At 59.7% G+C, this 14,550-nt stretch overlaps 2 protein-coding genes across 4 annotated transcripts in view; one reads left to right on the top strand and one right to left on the bottom strand.

Moving 5' to 3' along the window:
* The window catches only part of LOC133358281 (retinoic acid receptor alpha-B-like), a 6,608-nt gene extending 2,500 nt beyond the window's left edge, over positions 1 to 4,108 (top strand). Inside the window, exons 2-4 of the mRNA XM_061576518.1 lie at positions 1,050 to 1,257; positions 1,930 to 2,091; positions 2,583 to 4,108. Of these exons, the coding sequence (XP_061432502.1) occupies positions 1,050 to 1,257; positions 1,930 to 2,091; positions 2,583 to 2,770 (558 nt within the window). The 3' untranslated portion in view covers positions 2,771 to 4,108. The remainder of the gene's footprint in view (positions 1 to 1,049; positions 1,258 to 1,929; positions 2,092 to 2,582) is intronic.
* Positions 4,109 to 5,181: 1,073 nt separating this feature from the next.
* LOC133358299 (sentrin-specific protease 1-like) lies at positions 5,182 to 14,501 on the bottom strand. 3 transcript variants are annotated; one of them, XM_061576552.1, is made up of 11 exons: positions 14,266 to 14,501; positions 13,522 to 13,585; positions 13,157 to 13,345; positions 12,620 to 12,734; positions 12,183 to 12,263; positions 10,756 to 10,894; positions 9,762 to 9,893; positions 8,905 to 9,135; positions 8,044 to 8,123; positions 7,324 to 7,513; positions 5,182 to 6,423 (listed from the first exon to the last, which is right to left on the bottom strand). In XM_061576552.1, the coding sequence occupies exons 1-11, from the start codon at positions 14,383 to 14,385 to the stop codon at positions 6,364 to 6,366; spliced, it is 1,401 nt and encodes a 466-aa protein (XP_061432536.1). In that variant the 5' UTR covers positions 14,386 to 14,501; the 3' UTR covers positions 5,182 to 6,363. The 3 variants fall into 3 exon arrangements, with proteins under 3 accessions (XP_061432536.1, XP_061432535.1, XP_061432537.1); XM_061576551.1 differs by having other exon boundaries at positions 5,185 to 6,426; positions 14,266 to 14,499; XM_061576553.1 differs by lacking the exon at positions 12,183 to 12,263 and having other exon boundaries at positions 5,189 to 6,426; positions 14,266 to 14,497.
* Between the last annotated feature and the right edge of the window lie 49 nt (positions 14,502 to 14,550).

The raw sequence follows: 14,550 nt of genomic DNA, 5'->3' as shown, positions 1-14,550 counted from the left end.
GCTGGCCAGGCAACCAATCGGTTTGCCGACGACTCGGTCGGTCGATCAATCAGCGAGTCAGTCAGCGAGTTAACAAATCAGTTGGTCAGTCAGGCCGACTTGGCTATAGCCGTCCGACCAGTGTTCGTACCGCGCGTTGTTTGGCACGATGTCCGACGTTTCGCTGCACGTGCCGGGGACCGCTGATGCTCCCCACCCCTCCCACTCCCCAAGTAACCCCATGGAGACGTCACGTGTGACCCCCCCCTTGCCACAATACACGAAGACGTCACGTGTGACCTCGCCTGCGGCCTATTGCGGAGCATGCAAGGCCCCAGGATTCCCGGAGCGTGTCGCTGCGTTCTGTGGGCGCGTCGCCAACGTTGCCTCGCAGCGTTCCACATTCCTCCTGCACGGTGTCCGTGCCGCAGCCGGCATTCACGAGCCAGAGGCGGATGCAGAAAGAAACCTCCCAGGGTGGGGGGAGGGTGAGCGTGGGGCGAGTAGTCCCAGAATTTCAAGGTTTAAAACAAAAAATCGGGCCTTGCATTAACCCAAAAAAAATCAACAATGTTCGGTAAATATCGACAAAATACCAATACTGTGGGTATCAAGAAAGGGGGCTCAAGGGGGGGAGGGTGAGGCGGGGGTTACTGCCCCCATCATCTCCACCACCACCTCCTGGGATCCGCCACTGCCCCCGTGCCCCTCTCCGAAAAACATCTTCCTTGACCCACGTCTTTTTGTGGCAACAGCTGCTCTGAACGGAGTTCAACTTCTTTCGCACCACCCTGCACGTAGCCCACCGTGCTCATCGGAGGTGCGGGCCGGGGTCGAAGGACAAGAAACTAAACACAACAACAAGCAGTTCAAAAGAGATTAGTTTCTCAATCTAGATTATTTAAAAGTGCGGGAAGAGCGTTCCAGACGGGCGCGGAAGCGCACCTGAAAGCGCCGCGCGACGCCGTGACCACCGCCTTCGTTTGACGGCCGAGCCAAAAGCCGCCGCTGCTGCCCCGACCCCAACCTCACCTCTTCGACCCCTTGACCCCCCCACCGGCACCCCACAGATCCTGCGCATGTGCACGCGCTACACTCCGGCGCGGGACACGGTGACCTTCTCGGACGGCCTCACGCTCACGCGCACGCAGATGGGCAGCGCGGCGCTGGGCGGGCCGCTCACCGACGACGTTTTCGCCTTCGCCGGGCGGCTCCACGCGCTGGCGCTGGACGACGCCGAGGCCGCGCTGCTCAGCGCCGTCTGCCTCGTGTGCGGCGGTGAGGCTCGCCGCGGGGGGGGGGGGGGTCGCGGGGGGCAGCGATGGCGAGGGTGGCGAGGGCCGTGCCGGTGGTGGGGGCCGCGATAGCGAGGGTCGCGAGGCCCGCGAGGCCCGCGAGGCCCGCGAGGCCCGCGAGGGCCGCGAGGGCCGCGAGGGCCGCGAGGGCCGCGAGGGCCGCGAGGGCCGCGAGGGCCGCGAGGGCCGCGAGGGCCGCGAGGGCCGCGAGGGCCGCGAGGGCCGCGAGGGCCGCGAGGGTCGCGAGGGTCGCGAGGCCCGCGAGGGTCGCGAGGGCCGCGAGGGCCGCGAGGGCCGCGAGGGCCGCGAGGGTCGCGAGGGTCGCGACGGCCGCGAGGGCCGCGAGGGCCGCGAGGGCCGCGAGGCCCGCGAGGGCCGCGAGGGCCGCGAGGGCCGCGGGGCCGAGGGGCGCGAGGGCCGCGAGGGCCGCGAGGCCCGCGAGGGCCGCGAGGGCCGCGAGGGCCACGGCGGTCCGGCGACAGACGGCGCGCCGCTAGGGTTGCAAGCCGAGCGGGCGATAGATGAGTGACCACCAAGGAGCTCGAGAGGCCGGCCCAGTAGTGGGGGGTTGGGAGGGGGGTTGAGAGGGCGTGGGGTACAGCGAGTCGCCCATCGCCCATCGCTAACCCGTCTGCCCCGGACTCGGCGGCCGCAGACCGCGAGGGGCTGGAGGAGGCGGCGCGCGTCGAGCGCCTGCAGGAGCCGCTGCTGGCGGCGCTGGAGCGACACGCGGGGCGGCGGAGACGCCCGGCGCAGCCCCGGGCCTTCGCGCGCATCCTCATGGCCGTCACCGACCTGCGCGGCATCGGCGCCAAGGGTAAGAGTTCGACCGCGGCCGGCGCCGCGGGTGACGCGGGCGCCGCCGACGCGCGATGCCGCGCGGAGGAGCGCGGACGCTTTGGGCGATCGCCGGCGCCGGGGTTCGTCTTGGGTCGCTGTGGGCGCCCCGCGAGTCGTTCTCGCCTCGAGTCCGCGAGAGCGGCGAGCGGATGCCGTGTGGCTGCGGCGTTACAAGTCGACTTGCGGCGACGTGGCTACGCACTGGGTACACGTTGGCCGCCAGGTTCGACTCCACTTATTTCCTTGGCGGTCTGTAAGACAGAATTCGAGGGCGGGGGGGGGCACAATTGCACTTCTCTCGAGACCGCTGGTGCAGACGAGGCCCGAGAGCAGCTGCCGCGCCTCACCGGCGAGATCCCAGCAGCTCAACGCGCTTCACGCGGCGGTGAAGATTGTCGTAAAACTCGCGATTCCCCCACGTCGATCCATCCCTTCCCCCCCCCCTCCTTCCCCCCCGCCACCCCACAGGCGCCGAGCGAGTCCTCACCCTCACCACCGAGATCCCCGGCTCCTTGCCGCCGCTCATCCGCGAGATGCTCGACGGCACGGAGCGCACGCCACCGCATTCCACCGCCGGGGGCAATCGCCACGGTGGACACGGCGGCGGTGGCGGACACGGCGGCGGCGGGCACGGTGGACACGGCGGCGGGCGGTGACGTCGCCGAAGTTTTCCCGCTGTCCGCGAGCCCTGGAACCTTCCGGCACGACCGGCGGCTCGGCAGCCTCGTGAGCGAGAACAACGACAACAACGTAGCCGCAGCAGCCGCAGCAGCCGCAGCAGCCGGGCTTCGCCGTCCGTTCGCGGAACGGCGGCGGATTTCGGAATGTTCGGGTTGAGCGCCGTTTGGCGTCGTCCGCCCGCTGCTGCGGAGGGTTCGCGAGGTCGGCGGTCCGGAACCGAGAGGCCGCCGCGGTTAATCACGCGGGGTGCGCGTATTAACCGTGAAGATCCTGCATTTGCCAAATCGCTTGCAAGTTACTCGTCATGGATGAGCCACTTAGCCCCGTCCCACCCTGCTGGCAGACCGATGCCCGCTCCTTGCAGACCGGCTGCAGTCTTCAAAACATGGGGCGAGGTGTAATAACGATAATGATTTTTTACGCGTCGGCTTTCTCGACCAATATTACGAGTCACAACCGGTTCTTCTGTTCGGCGGTCACAACGTCGTGCGGGCGTCACGCCGCAGCCCTCCACACGGAACGATGAGACGGGAGCCGTCGACGTCACGGGCAAGTGCGCCGATCGGTTTGGGTCTCTCACCCAAACCGGAGGCACGAAACGACGTCCCCGCTGGAGGTGTCACGACGTCACCGGCACTGCCGGGCGGTCGCCAAGGGCCCGAGCTCTCCTCCCCCCACGCGTCGTGGGTCCGTCGAGTCCCAGACGACGCCGGGCGAAGCGGTTCTGGCGTCGCCCCCGAATCAAGAGGCGGCTGCAGCGCCTTCTCTCTCACCACGTCACCTGGTCACCTCCCCCCCCCCCCACAACGCCTTCACCGGCATACACTGCGCCGACTCTGTGAAGTTTGGTCGGATAACCCCCCCCACCCCCTGCCCACAGCCCTCACCCCCGCCGCTCCACACCTCAACGACCCTCATGCAGTCATCCAGCAGTGGATTGACACAAGGCCAGTACGTGTACAGGTGCACACAAAGATGCCCCGTGTAGCCTTGAACAGGCTGTTGGGCCAAGTGCTGTTCGCGAGTTGCACCTACGAAGGCCGGCACGGCACACGGGGGGGGGGGGGGGGCAACACCACGCCCGGCCACCTTTGTCTCCCCAGTGCTGTTTACATTTCCACGCCGCAACGGGTGCTCATGCGGAGCCGAGTCGTCGACCAAGGGGAGGCCCAGGGACCGCTTCAAACATTCGCAACCTTCTTGTCGCGAGCGGGAATCAAAGTCTGGTGGTCGGGTTAGTAGCGCGGTGCGCCAACCACTCCACCGCTGCTCTCCAATGTGCGAGCATACTCGCGCTCGGCCGCGTGAACTTTGGGAGCACAATGTTGTTTTTGTAACAATGGATGCATTTCTGGCAGTGTTGATGTTTTGTTTTTAACTAAACTTTTAAATGAAAATAAAATGCAAGTTGTCACTTGCCCTCGGCCCAAATCTTTGATGTTGAATACCACCGTACCCTGCGCGTGTTGGAAGGCACTCCGGAGATGCATCTGGTCTCAGGGTACGACCCAAGATCTTCGGGTGCACTACCTCAGGTCAAATTTCGATTTAAAGCTTTCGTGACTGCAGGGGTTCATCTTCTTGGTTCTTTCGGTAAAATCACGTAGAATGGAAATAATAAAATAAAACATTAAATAATTCTCACGAAGTTTCGGCCACAACGCAAACAGCCGTCCTCAGGTGAAGACAGGTCTGTCGGGGAGACAGCGTCTGAATGAAACACCACCACGCTTGGAGCGTATATTTAAGCTGGGTTGGAAGGGGGGGAAGGGCGCCTTGACAAAAGAATTTGCATATCAAGAGGAATTTAGCATATTTATGGGAAATGCAGGTATGTGATTAGTACTACTTATGCCCGTGAGATTTATTTGATGTTTTATTTTATTATTTTATTATTTCCATTCTACGTGACTTTACCGAAAGAACCAAGAAGATGAACCTCAGGTCAGTCGGTGGGACACTGGCAGTGAAGTTCCACGGGGCGTCTGTGCGAGTCTGTGGCTCCTCCTCCTCCGGGCAGTTGGTGACCAGGATGAGCTGGAGAGGAACGGTTCATCAATCACAGGCTGCGGCTGAAGCCGGATTGGAAGCCAGGAATATCGGCGATGCCGGCCCGGTATCCCTGACCTCCGAGCCACTCGCCGGTCACCTCTTCACGTGCAAAAAAAAGCGGTCGGATGATGACGACGACGACACCAACAAATCGCCACAATGAGAAATTGGAAATTGGGATCCCGCAAGGCAGCATCGCGCAGCGTGGCGAGGCGACTTCGTGTGCGGGAGTGCAGCAGGAGGTTTGCCCGAGTTTGTGCTGCAACCTTTCAGGCCACAGCGACCAGAGCGGCGTCCCTCTTGTAAAGTGGTCCGAGAGACTCGATCTGCACTTTTACATTCCGATGTAAATTAATAAAACAAAGGGGTTGTTCCGTACCAACAACAAAAAGAAACACCGCACGCTCCCGTGTCCAAATTCGTGTGTGTATTATATGCACACGCATGGTACATGCCTGTAACACGCGGCGGCGATGCGTACTCCGAAAAATATAATTTATAAATCGAACCAAGTTATAAATCGAACCGAGTCCGGAAATTGGCACTGGGGCGTTTAAATACGAAGTGCAGAATTAAACACGAAATTCCCACAAGAAATGAGGCGGTCCTTATAATTCGCAAAACTTAGCAAATTTTCAAATCCGAAACTCGTCCCGAGCACGACACCCTGCGTACGTCTAAGTTACAGCAGTCGAGTGGCGTAATCCAGAAGAATTGGAAGCCTTTGGCAAACTCCTCGCGCAAAAGAAAACACTGCTTTGTCGGCTGAGGTGGCCGTCACCACCCCTGTCCCTCCTTTAAACCTCATCTTCCTTCTCGCCTCCCTCCTGTCACCTCACTTCATTCCCCACTGCCTGCACCGCCACCGCCACCGCCCCCATCTTCACGTGCCTGCTGGTCGCTCACAGCCTCTCTGCAAGCCTCCCGTCCTCTCACTTCGTGTCCATCCCAGTCTCTCATCCTCATCGTCCCTCCATCTCGAATACATCTCCCTCCTTCATCCGCACGGTCGAGCGGCAGTGCGTTCACCGCTCGTCGCGAAGGCTTCTCTCTCGAACTGCGTCTCCTTGTTTCCGGGTCTCTCTCTCCCGGCCTCGGTGTCTCTTCTGTTGCAGCCTCGGCGCGGCCGAGCTGACGGTGGCGCCTCCTGGCCACGCGCGCTCGACCAAGTCTCCGCATCGCGAGCTCCGAGCACACGGCGTCGCGCAACGGGACGTCCGCTGAGCGAGCGGCCGTTCTGCCCCAGTAAACGCGGAAGCCTGAACCTCAACGTTGCCTCAACGTCGGTTCCAGCGGTTCCCACCACTACTTGCCAACGTTGGCGCGACTGCGAGCTGTCCGTGAAAAATTTCTGAAAATCCATTCCAGAAATGTAACGTCACGCAATTAAATGTTGCCGATCGTCGACGCAACGTCCCCGTCTGCTCGACGACCCTCCCCGTCTCCGCGCTCCATTTCGCTCCATCCTGCCGAAACGGCCGCCACCTCCACCGGCCGCCATCGCCGCCACCGCTCCTCACAGGAGCCGCGCGTGCAGGATCTCCCAGGCCATGCGCCATCGGAAGTACACCATGTGCTGCTGTTCCACACAAATTGGCACACACGCGCACACGTACAGATAACGCACAAAGCTTCCCCCGTATAGCCGTAACAGACTGTTGGGAGCAAGTGCTGTTGTGGCGAGCACCTGTGAAGACCAAGGGGCTGTGTGGCCAGCAGTCCCTGGCAGCCTTTGTCTTCCCAGTAGTGATATTTGCATATCGCACCAGGTACTCAATTAATACTGAATCGACCGAGGGGAGGCCCAGGACCAGTTCAGATAATCATCACTGGTCTTGGCCTGGAGTGCGAATCGAATTTGGATCGCCGGCTCCGTAGTGCAGCGCGCTAACCACCGCACTTGGGGCGAGTGCTATGAGCGAGTAGCCCCTGTGTAGGCCGGCACGGCACACGAACACAGACAGACAAACGTAGAGAGGCACGAGTACGCACGAGGCACCGGCAGTGCCGAGGACGACAATCGGACGAGGTGAACGACGCCACTACCGCCTCCACGTCCACAACTCCCAGGTGACACAGGGTCACGTGACACCCGCCCAGGTCATGCGACTCTCACTTACCCACCCGGGTACCTGGGTCATGCGACACTCACCCATAAGCGCACTTACCGCCCAGGTCATGGGACTCAGTCATGCACTCTCGCTCACCCGAGTCCCGTGACACTCACTCACCCACCCGGAGCCACCCGACCCTCACTCGCCCACTCTACTCATCCACTCAACCCGCCCCCGTGGGTCACGCACGGCCTCCCTCGCTCACCTGCCCTGGTACCCCACGACTCCCGCTCACCCGAGTTCCCGTGACACTCGCCCACCCGGAGCCACGCTCCCTCACCCGCTCTACTCACCCGCTCTACTCACCCGCTCACAACCCGCCCAACCCAGGCGGGGGTCACGCGACGGCCTCCCTCGCTCACCTGCCCGAAGTCGGGCTCGAGGCCGAGCGCGGTGCTGCGTGCGAACTGGCACACGAACACGCCGCAGTCGTTGCTGCCACTCTGCCGCGGCAACGCCAGCAGCCCGGGCGCCATGCAGCCCCGCAGCGCCCAGTCCCGGGAAGCCAGCGGCCGCCCCCGCTTCGCCTCGCTCTCCTCGCACAGGTAGCGCCTGCACGCGTCCAATCACCGACGCGGTGGCAGCAGCGCCAGCGGCAGGAGCGGCAGCAACAGCAGGAGGAGGAGGAGCAGCAGGAGCAGCAGCATTGTATCCTCCGTCAAGTTGTTATTACAATTATAACGATGAACCCATGCGCGCATGAGAACTCGGCAGGCATCGTTGTGGCGGGTAATACGGTTGTGCTGTAGCGGGGTGTTGTCAGGTCGTGCTGCGGTGGTGTCATTTTCCATGTTGGGCTATTCAGGTGTGTGGTTGTTGTGGTTGTTGTGGTTGCTGTGGTTGTTGTGGTTGTTGCTGTGGTTGTGCCACATTGTGCTGCGGTCAGGTTGCCTTACTGCTGTGAACTTATTGCTGCGTCGTGCCGTTGCTCCGCTTTGTAACCTCAATTGTGTCCGTGTTGCAACACTGCGTCGCTGCGGTGTTGCGCTGCTGTGTAAGTTCACTGCGTCGCTCTAGCCGTGTGTGCGTTGTTGTTGTGCTGCGTTGTTGTTGTTGTGCTGCGTTGTTGTGACGCATCTTACAGGAGGTTTCGGCATGCTGCATTGTTGCTGGAGCCCAGGGGGTCGAAGTAGGTGATGCGCTTCTTGCAGATGTCAATCACCTACAGCCAAGACGCAACACGCACACACACGACTGCAGCCACAAAGAGACAAAGATCCCCCGTGGGTACCCTTGAACAGACCGCTGAGGAAAGCGCCATCAGCGAGCAACCGTGAAGGCCGGGAGAGCGCGCCTACGGAGGGGAGGGGTGGCCAACGCCGCACGTGACCGCCGTTGTCTCCCGCACACGCGTGCGCTCTGAAGAAGGGTCGTCGCCCGAAACGTGCTCGCGCACCACGGCCGCCATCGCAGGGTTACGTGCGACGAATGTTAAAAGCGCGTCTGGAGGATTTGGCTGCTGCTATGAATTTGCACGCGACGACGATGATGAGCCCACTTGGTTGTGGCTACCATCTGTGATGGCCAGGTTGCTGCTGAAAGAGAGCTACGTAGCTCAGCGGGCCGTGCAACCTGGCAAAATCAACATGGTTGTTCAGTTGTAGTGGAGAGTTGGTGCTGTGCCAAGTGTAGCGCAATGGGCAGGAGGATGGGAGAAGGGGCAGGAGGAGAGATGAGGGGCAGGAGGAGGGATGAGGGGGAGGAGGGGGATGAGGGGGGTGGAAGGGGGGGAGGGGGGATGAGTGGGAGGAGGGGGGTGAGGTGGGCGGATGAGGGGGAGGAAGGGGAGGAGGGGGGATGAGAGGAGGGAAGGAGAAAGGAGGAGGGGGGATGAGGGGGAAGAGGAGGGGGAGGAGGAGGGGGAGGGGGAGGAGGAGGGGGATGAAGAGGGGGGAGAAGGGGGAGTGAGGGGGGGTGAGGGGGATGAGGTGGAGGCCGCTTACAACAAGACACCAGTGCGTCCCATGGTGCACAGGCACCAGCAGGATGCGACAGGCAAACAGGTCGACGCGCTTGGTCCAGCGACGCACGGCCGCGGGGCCGCCCTCCTGCAGGCGCGTGTAGAAGAACGTGGTGAAGGCGTAGATGGGCGCGGCGCCGCCCGCGACACCGTTGCCAACGGCACCGCCGCTGCTCCCGCTCTCCGACAAGAGGCTCATGTAGAAGTCGATGACCTGCGGATGCGCGGGCGGGCGGATGGACCGGGAGGCAAGCGACGGAGCGTGGATTTGGACACGCAAGGGAGGAGGGAGACACGGGGAGAGGGTACGCAGTGGAGCAGAGTTGTGGACAGAGTAGAGGACGACCACGCATTTGGGCAGTGTGCTCGTGACCCGCTCCAGTTTGGCAGCAGAGTTCTGACTCCGAATCGGGCACAGGTGGTGCATCTGTCAGTCATCTCAGCCAGTCAACCCATGGCACCTGGGTCTGTCAATAAGCCTGCGATACTTCACTTGGCCTCAAGGTGCACCTAGCCCGTTACCGTCAATTAGTGGCAAATGCCATACTGTTGTGTGCGCGCGTGTGTGCAGGGAAGTGAAGCGTTTAGCGTACTGCGCTACGAACCAGGCGAACTGAGTTCGATTCCCGCTCACGGCCAACATTGGTGACGAATATCTGATCTGGCCCTGGGCCTCCCCTAGGTCAACTCGGCCTTAAATTAGTGCCCGGTGCTGTGTGCAAACATCAACCACCCCCCCCCCCTCATGCTCCGTGTTGGCCATTCGCAGCACTTGCCCCGACGGCCTGTGTAGGCTCTACGGGGGACCTTTGTCTGTCGTGTGTGCGCGCGTGCGTGCACCTTGTCATTGAGCCACGAGATTCCGCTCAGCGTGTTCAGATCTTGCCGCGTGACGCAGTGGAGGCCGTGTCGCGACACGACCTCATCGGGGTCATCCCCGCGCGACGCCTCGGTCACAGCCAACACCATCTCCTGCACCGCACGCACACACACACACACACAGACGCACGCAAGTGGAAATGCTCGCACACAGACACACAAACAGGCACGCACGCACGTGGAGACGCACAAACAACAGACACACACACCGAGACACACAGAGACAAAGATAAAACAAAGATTCCTTGTATAGCCTTAACAGACTGTTGGGGCAAGTGCTGTTAATGAGCACCTATGAAGGCCGGAATGGTACACGAGGGGGTGGGTGGCCAGCACCACGCCCGACCGCCTTCGTCTCCCAAGTGGTGATGTTTTTATACCGCACCAGGTACTCATTTGAGGCTGAGTCGACCTAGGGGAGGCCCAGGACCGGTTCAGATAATCGTCACTGGTGTTGGCCGTGAGCGGGAATCGAACCCGAGTCACCAGGTTCATAGCGCAGCGCGCTAACCACTACGCCACCGCAAACGGACACACACACACGTGGAGATGCACACACACAGACGCACGCAAGTGGAAATGCTCGCACACAGACACACACACACACACGTGGAGACGCACACACACAGACGCACACACACAGACGCACGCAAGTGGAAATGCTCGCACACAGACACACACACACACACGTGGAGACGCACACACACAGACGCACACACACAGACGCACACACACAGACGCACACACACAGACGCACGCAAGTGGAAATGCTCGCACAGACACACACACACACACGTGGAGACGAATGCACACAGACATGCACAGAGACGCAAAGACAAAGAGACACACAGAGCAACACACATGGATACATACAGAGAGACACACAAAGACATCCACACATACGTAGCAATACAGACACCCACCACGCACGCACGCACACAGACGCGGCGCGTGCCTTGGTGAGCTTCGGAAATTCGCCACTCCGCCCGTCCGCCGCACTGGCGCCGACTCGGAGCTGACGGCCACGGGGGGCGGCACCAAAGAAGCCCAGGCGCTCCTCACGCTGAGGCGTGTCTGTGGCCCCGTACCCCTCCCTGCAAGCGCCACGCCAGCGACCTCGCGTCACTGCCGAGCGACAAGTCTGCCGGCTCGAGAAACTTCGGCCCGGACCTGAGCCACCGGCGGGAAGTTCCACATTCCCATGGCAGGGGGCTCGGTCTTAGCAGACTTACGACTGTTTCATCATAATCCTGCACTCCGTGTTCAACCACCACCACCACACTGCAGGTCACAACGACTCACTCACCTACTCACTCCCTCACACACTCACTAACTCACTCACACACCTACTCACTCACTCACCTGCTCGCTCACTCAACCACGTGCTCACTCACCTGCTCACCAACCAACTCACTCACCACACTGCCGGTCACGACTTACTCACCTACTCACTCACTCACACGCTCACTCACTAACTCACCCACACACCTACTCACTCACCTGCTCACCAACCAACTCACTCACCCACTCACCACACTGCAGGTCATAACGCCTCACTCACCTACTCACTCACTCACACGCTCACTGAATATCTCACCCACACACCTACTCACTCACTCACTCGTTCGCTCACTCACGCACCCACCTACTCACTCACCTGCTCACCAACCAACTCACCCACTCACCTCACTGCAGGTGACTTCGCTATCCTTTCTGCTAATTCCCTCGCACTGCTCCACTCTGTAACTGCCTCTCACCGGCTCTTTAACCCCCCACCCCCAAACTCTCACGGCAATTACCTCGCTCAATTCGAGAAAGGCGTTAATAACACTCATCGATTACAGATAGTTCCCGAGTTACGATGGTCCGACTTACGATATTTCGATCTTGCGATGGCGATACGACAAAATTGTAAAATATTGTAAATTTCGCGCGGCAGGCAAAGGCAGCAGCGTACGAGGTATGATGCTGTACGTTGGGACGCTGCTGGGATGTAATATACGCATCTCCCGCTTTGTGTGATGCTTCACTCTCATCAGCGGTCGGGTTACCACGATACGATACGTTCAATGCATGTTAAAAGTTTTAATAGCAGATAGGATTGTTTCCTGAAAAAAACTTTCTATTAAATTGCAGTTCATATCGGTAGGCTGAGAATTTACCTCGTTTTTTACTTTACATTTTACTGTGCAATACAGTATTGTAATTAATAAATACATACAGTATATAGCTTATACAGTACGCTACTGTAAATTGCTCTGTTTTGCTAAATTATCACTATTCTTTAAGACTCCTGGGTAGGCGAGGCCATCTTCGACTTACGATATTTTCGACTTATGATGGGGTCGTCGTAACGCATCTCCATCGCAAGTAGAGGACTACCTGCATTCACGACTTTGCCAGCGACGGTTGTTTTCCGGCCGCTCGACACTTTGACCCTCTGAGCCTCCTGCGCTCAGCAAACTGCGTTTCAACAAAAACATCGATTTAGAACGTCTCCGCGGATATCGCCTAGCGACTGCATGGAGTGAAAACCTTGACTTGAAGCTTTCGTGACGGCAGGAATTCATATTCTTTGGGTCTTTCGGTAAAGTCACGTGGGTAGAAAAAAAGAATAGAAATGTCACGACGTTTCGATCGCAACACAAGCGGTCGTCATCTTGTTTTCTCCTGATGACGACTGCTTGTGTTGCGATCGAAACGTCGTGATATTTATTTTCTTTTTTCAATCTACGTGACTTTACCGAAAGACCCAAAGAATATGCATGGAGCAATCCGTAATGGAAGGGGGGGGGGGCGCGTTTAAACGGCTTCCGTACCTGAACACTCCGTTGGGCCGAGGTGGTTGGATGATTCCAGTGATGGACACATCGCAGTCACTATCTTCCTCCTCTTCCTCCTCCTCCCCCTCGTCTGAGATTGTCACATAGGCCCCTGAACAAAAGAGCATCACAACATTTAACTTCACAGCCGTACAGGCTGTTAGTAGCAGCACCTGTGAAGGCTGGCACCGCCACGCACGATGAGGTGCCAGCCACCTTGGTCTCCCCGGGTGCTAATAATTAATCACTACACCAGGCGCTCATTAGAGGCTGCGTCGATCTACGTGAGGCACAGGGACCCATTCAGATAATCACCACTCATGTTGGCTGTGAATTTATCTAAAGTTGTTGGATTTGGAGCAGGGTGCATTAACCGGTACACACGTAACGCATGCTCACCCATCCACTCCTCCATGCACCCACACGCCCTCACCATCCACCAAAGCCACTCACACACCCCCCCATCCTCAAACCCTCACCTACCCACCCTCGCCCCACAGATGCCCCCCCCCCCCCCAGGTCCCCTCCACTCACTGGTGTCGACCGAGTTGGGGGGCCCGCGCGTGTCCGCTTCCAGATGCAGCCTCTCCAGGCAGACGTGCATGGAGCCCGGGGTGGCGTGCGGTGGGGGCCGCTCCGTGGGGGGCCCCGTGTCCCCGGCACGACGGCGCTGCGGCGGCGGTGCCACTTCTGGGCTGGCTCCTCCATTCTGCTGGAGGGAATCTGCACGTGCGCACACATATGTACGTGCACGCACGCGCACACAAACAAGTGCACACATAAGTACATGCACACGCATGTGTAAGTGTACATGCGCACACATATGTCCGTGCACGCACGCGCACACAAACGTGTACTTGTGCACGCACGCGAGCGTGAGGACTGTGTGACAGACGCACCATGGGGGGGTGACTGCAGGAGGTCTCGGTCTCTTCTTTGTGGCAGCCTCCGTCTCCTTGTGGACTAGAGAGAGGAGAGGGAGAGGCGGTGCGGAAGAGAAAAGGAGAGAGGAGGAAGAGGGAACGACGTGGAGAGAGAGAGATAAAGAAGGAGAGGACTGGGCGTGAAGGAGAAGAGAGAGGATGCGTGCAGGGGTAGAGAGAGATTCGCAGAGGGGGAAATGAGAGGGGAGGAGAAAATGGGAGAGATGGAAATATCGTGGGTGAAGGATGACAAGGGAGGGACAGCGAGAGAGGCAGAGGGAAGAGGAGGGGACGCAACAAGAGGGAGAGGAGTTGGGAGAGAGTGACAGAAAGAGTGAGATGGACGGAGAAAGAAGAAAGGGAAGAGAGAGGAGGCAAAGGAGCACATTGTAAATTACAAGGTCGCCATGAGATACATACGCAGATTAAAGACTCGAAGCTGGGGCAGGACACGTCGCTGGAAAGAACGATGGCCGGTGGTTGAGACCAACGACTGATTGACAGGCAAAGGGGAGGGGGTACTCGCTCGACAGCTCGTCAACCCGGGAGATGGAGCGATGAATTAATCTCGCGTGCCGGCGCGAGACGGATCATGACATCTCAAGTCCGTCACCGATATCGAGAGCTGGGCGAAAACGTCGCCCAGCAGCGGATAGAGCACTGCTACCGACGTTGACGACGATGGGAAAAACGGTGGCGATGACGGACGCCGCGAGGCACCTGGGCGCTGGAGGCCGCGGTGGGGTGTGCGCGGAGCGATGGCGGCGGTAGCGGTGCGGGGCTGTCGGAGAGGACGTCCCGCGGAACATGGGAGCCACCGCGCAAGGAGCTTGAGCCCATCTTCACGGCCCACGAGACGGCAGACGAGACGGCAGACGAGACGACGCCGAACACAGCGTCTATGAACTGCTCTGTGTGTGCGACACAGCCGACGCAGACGCAATGTACATACGCGACACACGGACGTGATGCACAGACACGACACACGGACGCGATGTACAGATG

The sequence above is a fragment of the Lethenteron reissneri genome, chromosome 61 (genome assembly GCF_015708825.2).
Source record: "Lethenteron reissneri isolate LAM-NWPU_2019-01 chromosome 61, ASM1570882v1, whole genome shotgun sequence".
NCBI lineage: Eukaryota > Metazoa > Chordata > Hyperoartia > Petromyzontiformes > Petromyzontidae > Lethenteron > Lethenteron reissneri.
The sequence above is the reverse complement of the archived record's forward strand: the minus strand, read 5'-3'. Positions and strand labels throughout refer to the sequence as shown.

Excerpts from the sequence above, each read along its gene's own strand:
- LOC133358299 (XM_061576551.1), bottom strand. The coding sequence starts at position 14,385 with ATGGGCTCAAGCTCCTTGCGCGGTGGCTCCCATGTTCCGCGGGACGTC. Across the intron at positions 12,264-12,619 it reads CGGCCCAACGGAGTGTTCAG|TTTGCTGAGCGCAGGAGGCT; the intron begins GTACGGAAGCCG and ends GTTGAAACGCAG. Across the intron at positions 9,136-9,761 it reads TCTCGTGGCTCAATGACAAG|GTCATCGACTTCTACATGAG; the intron begins GTGCACGCACGC and ends GCGCATCCGCAG.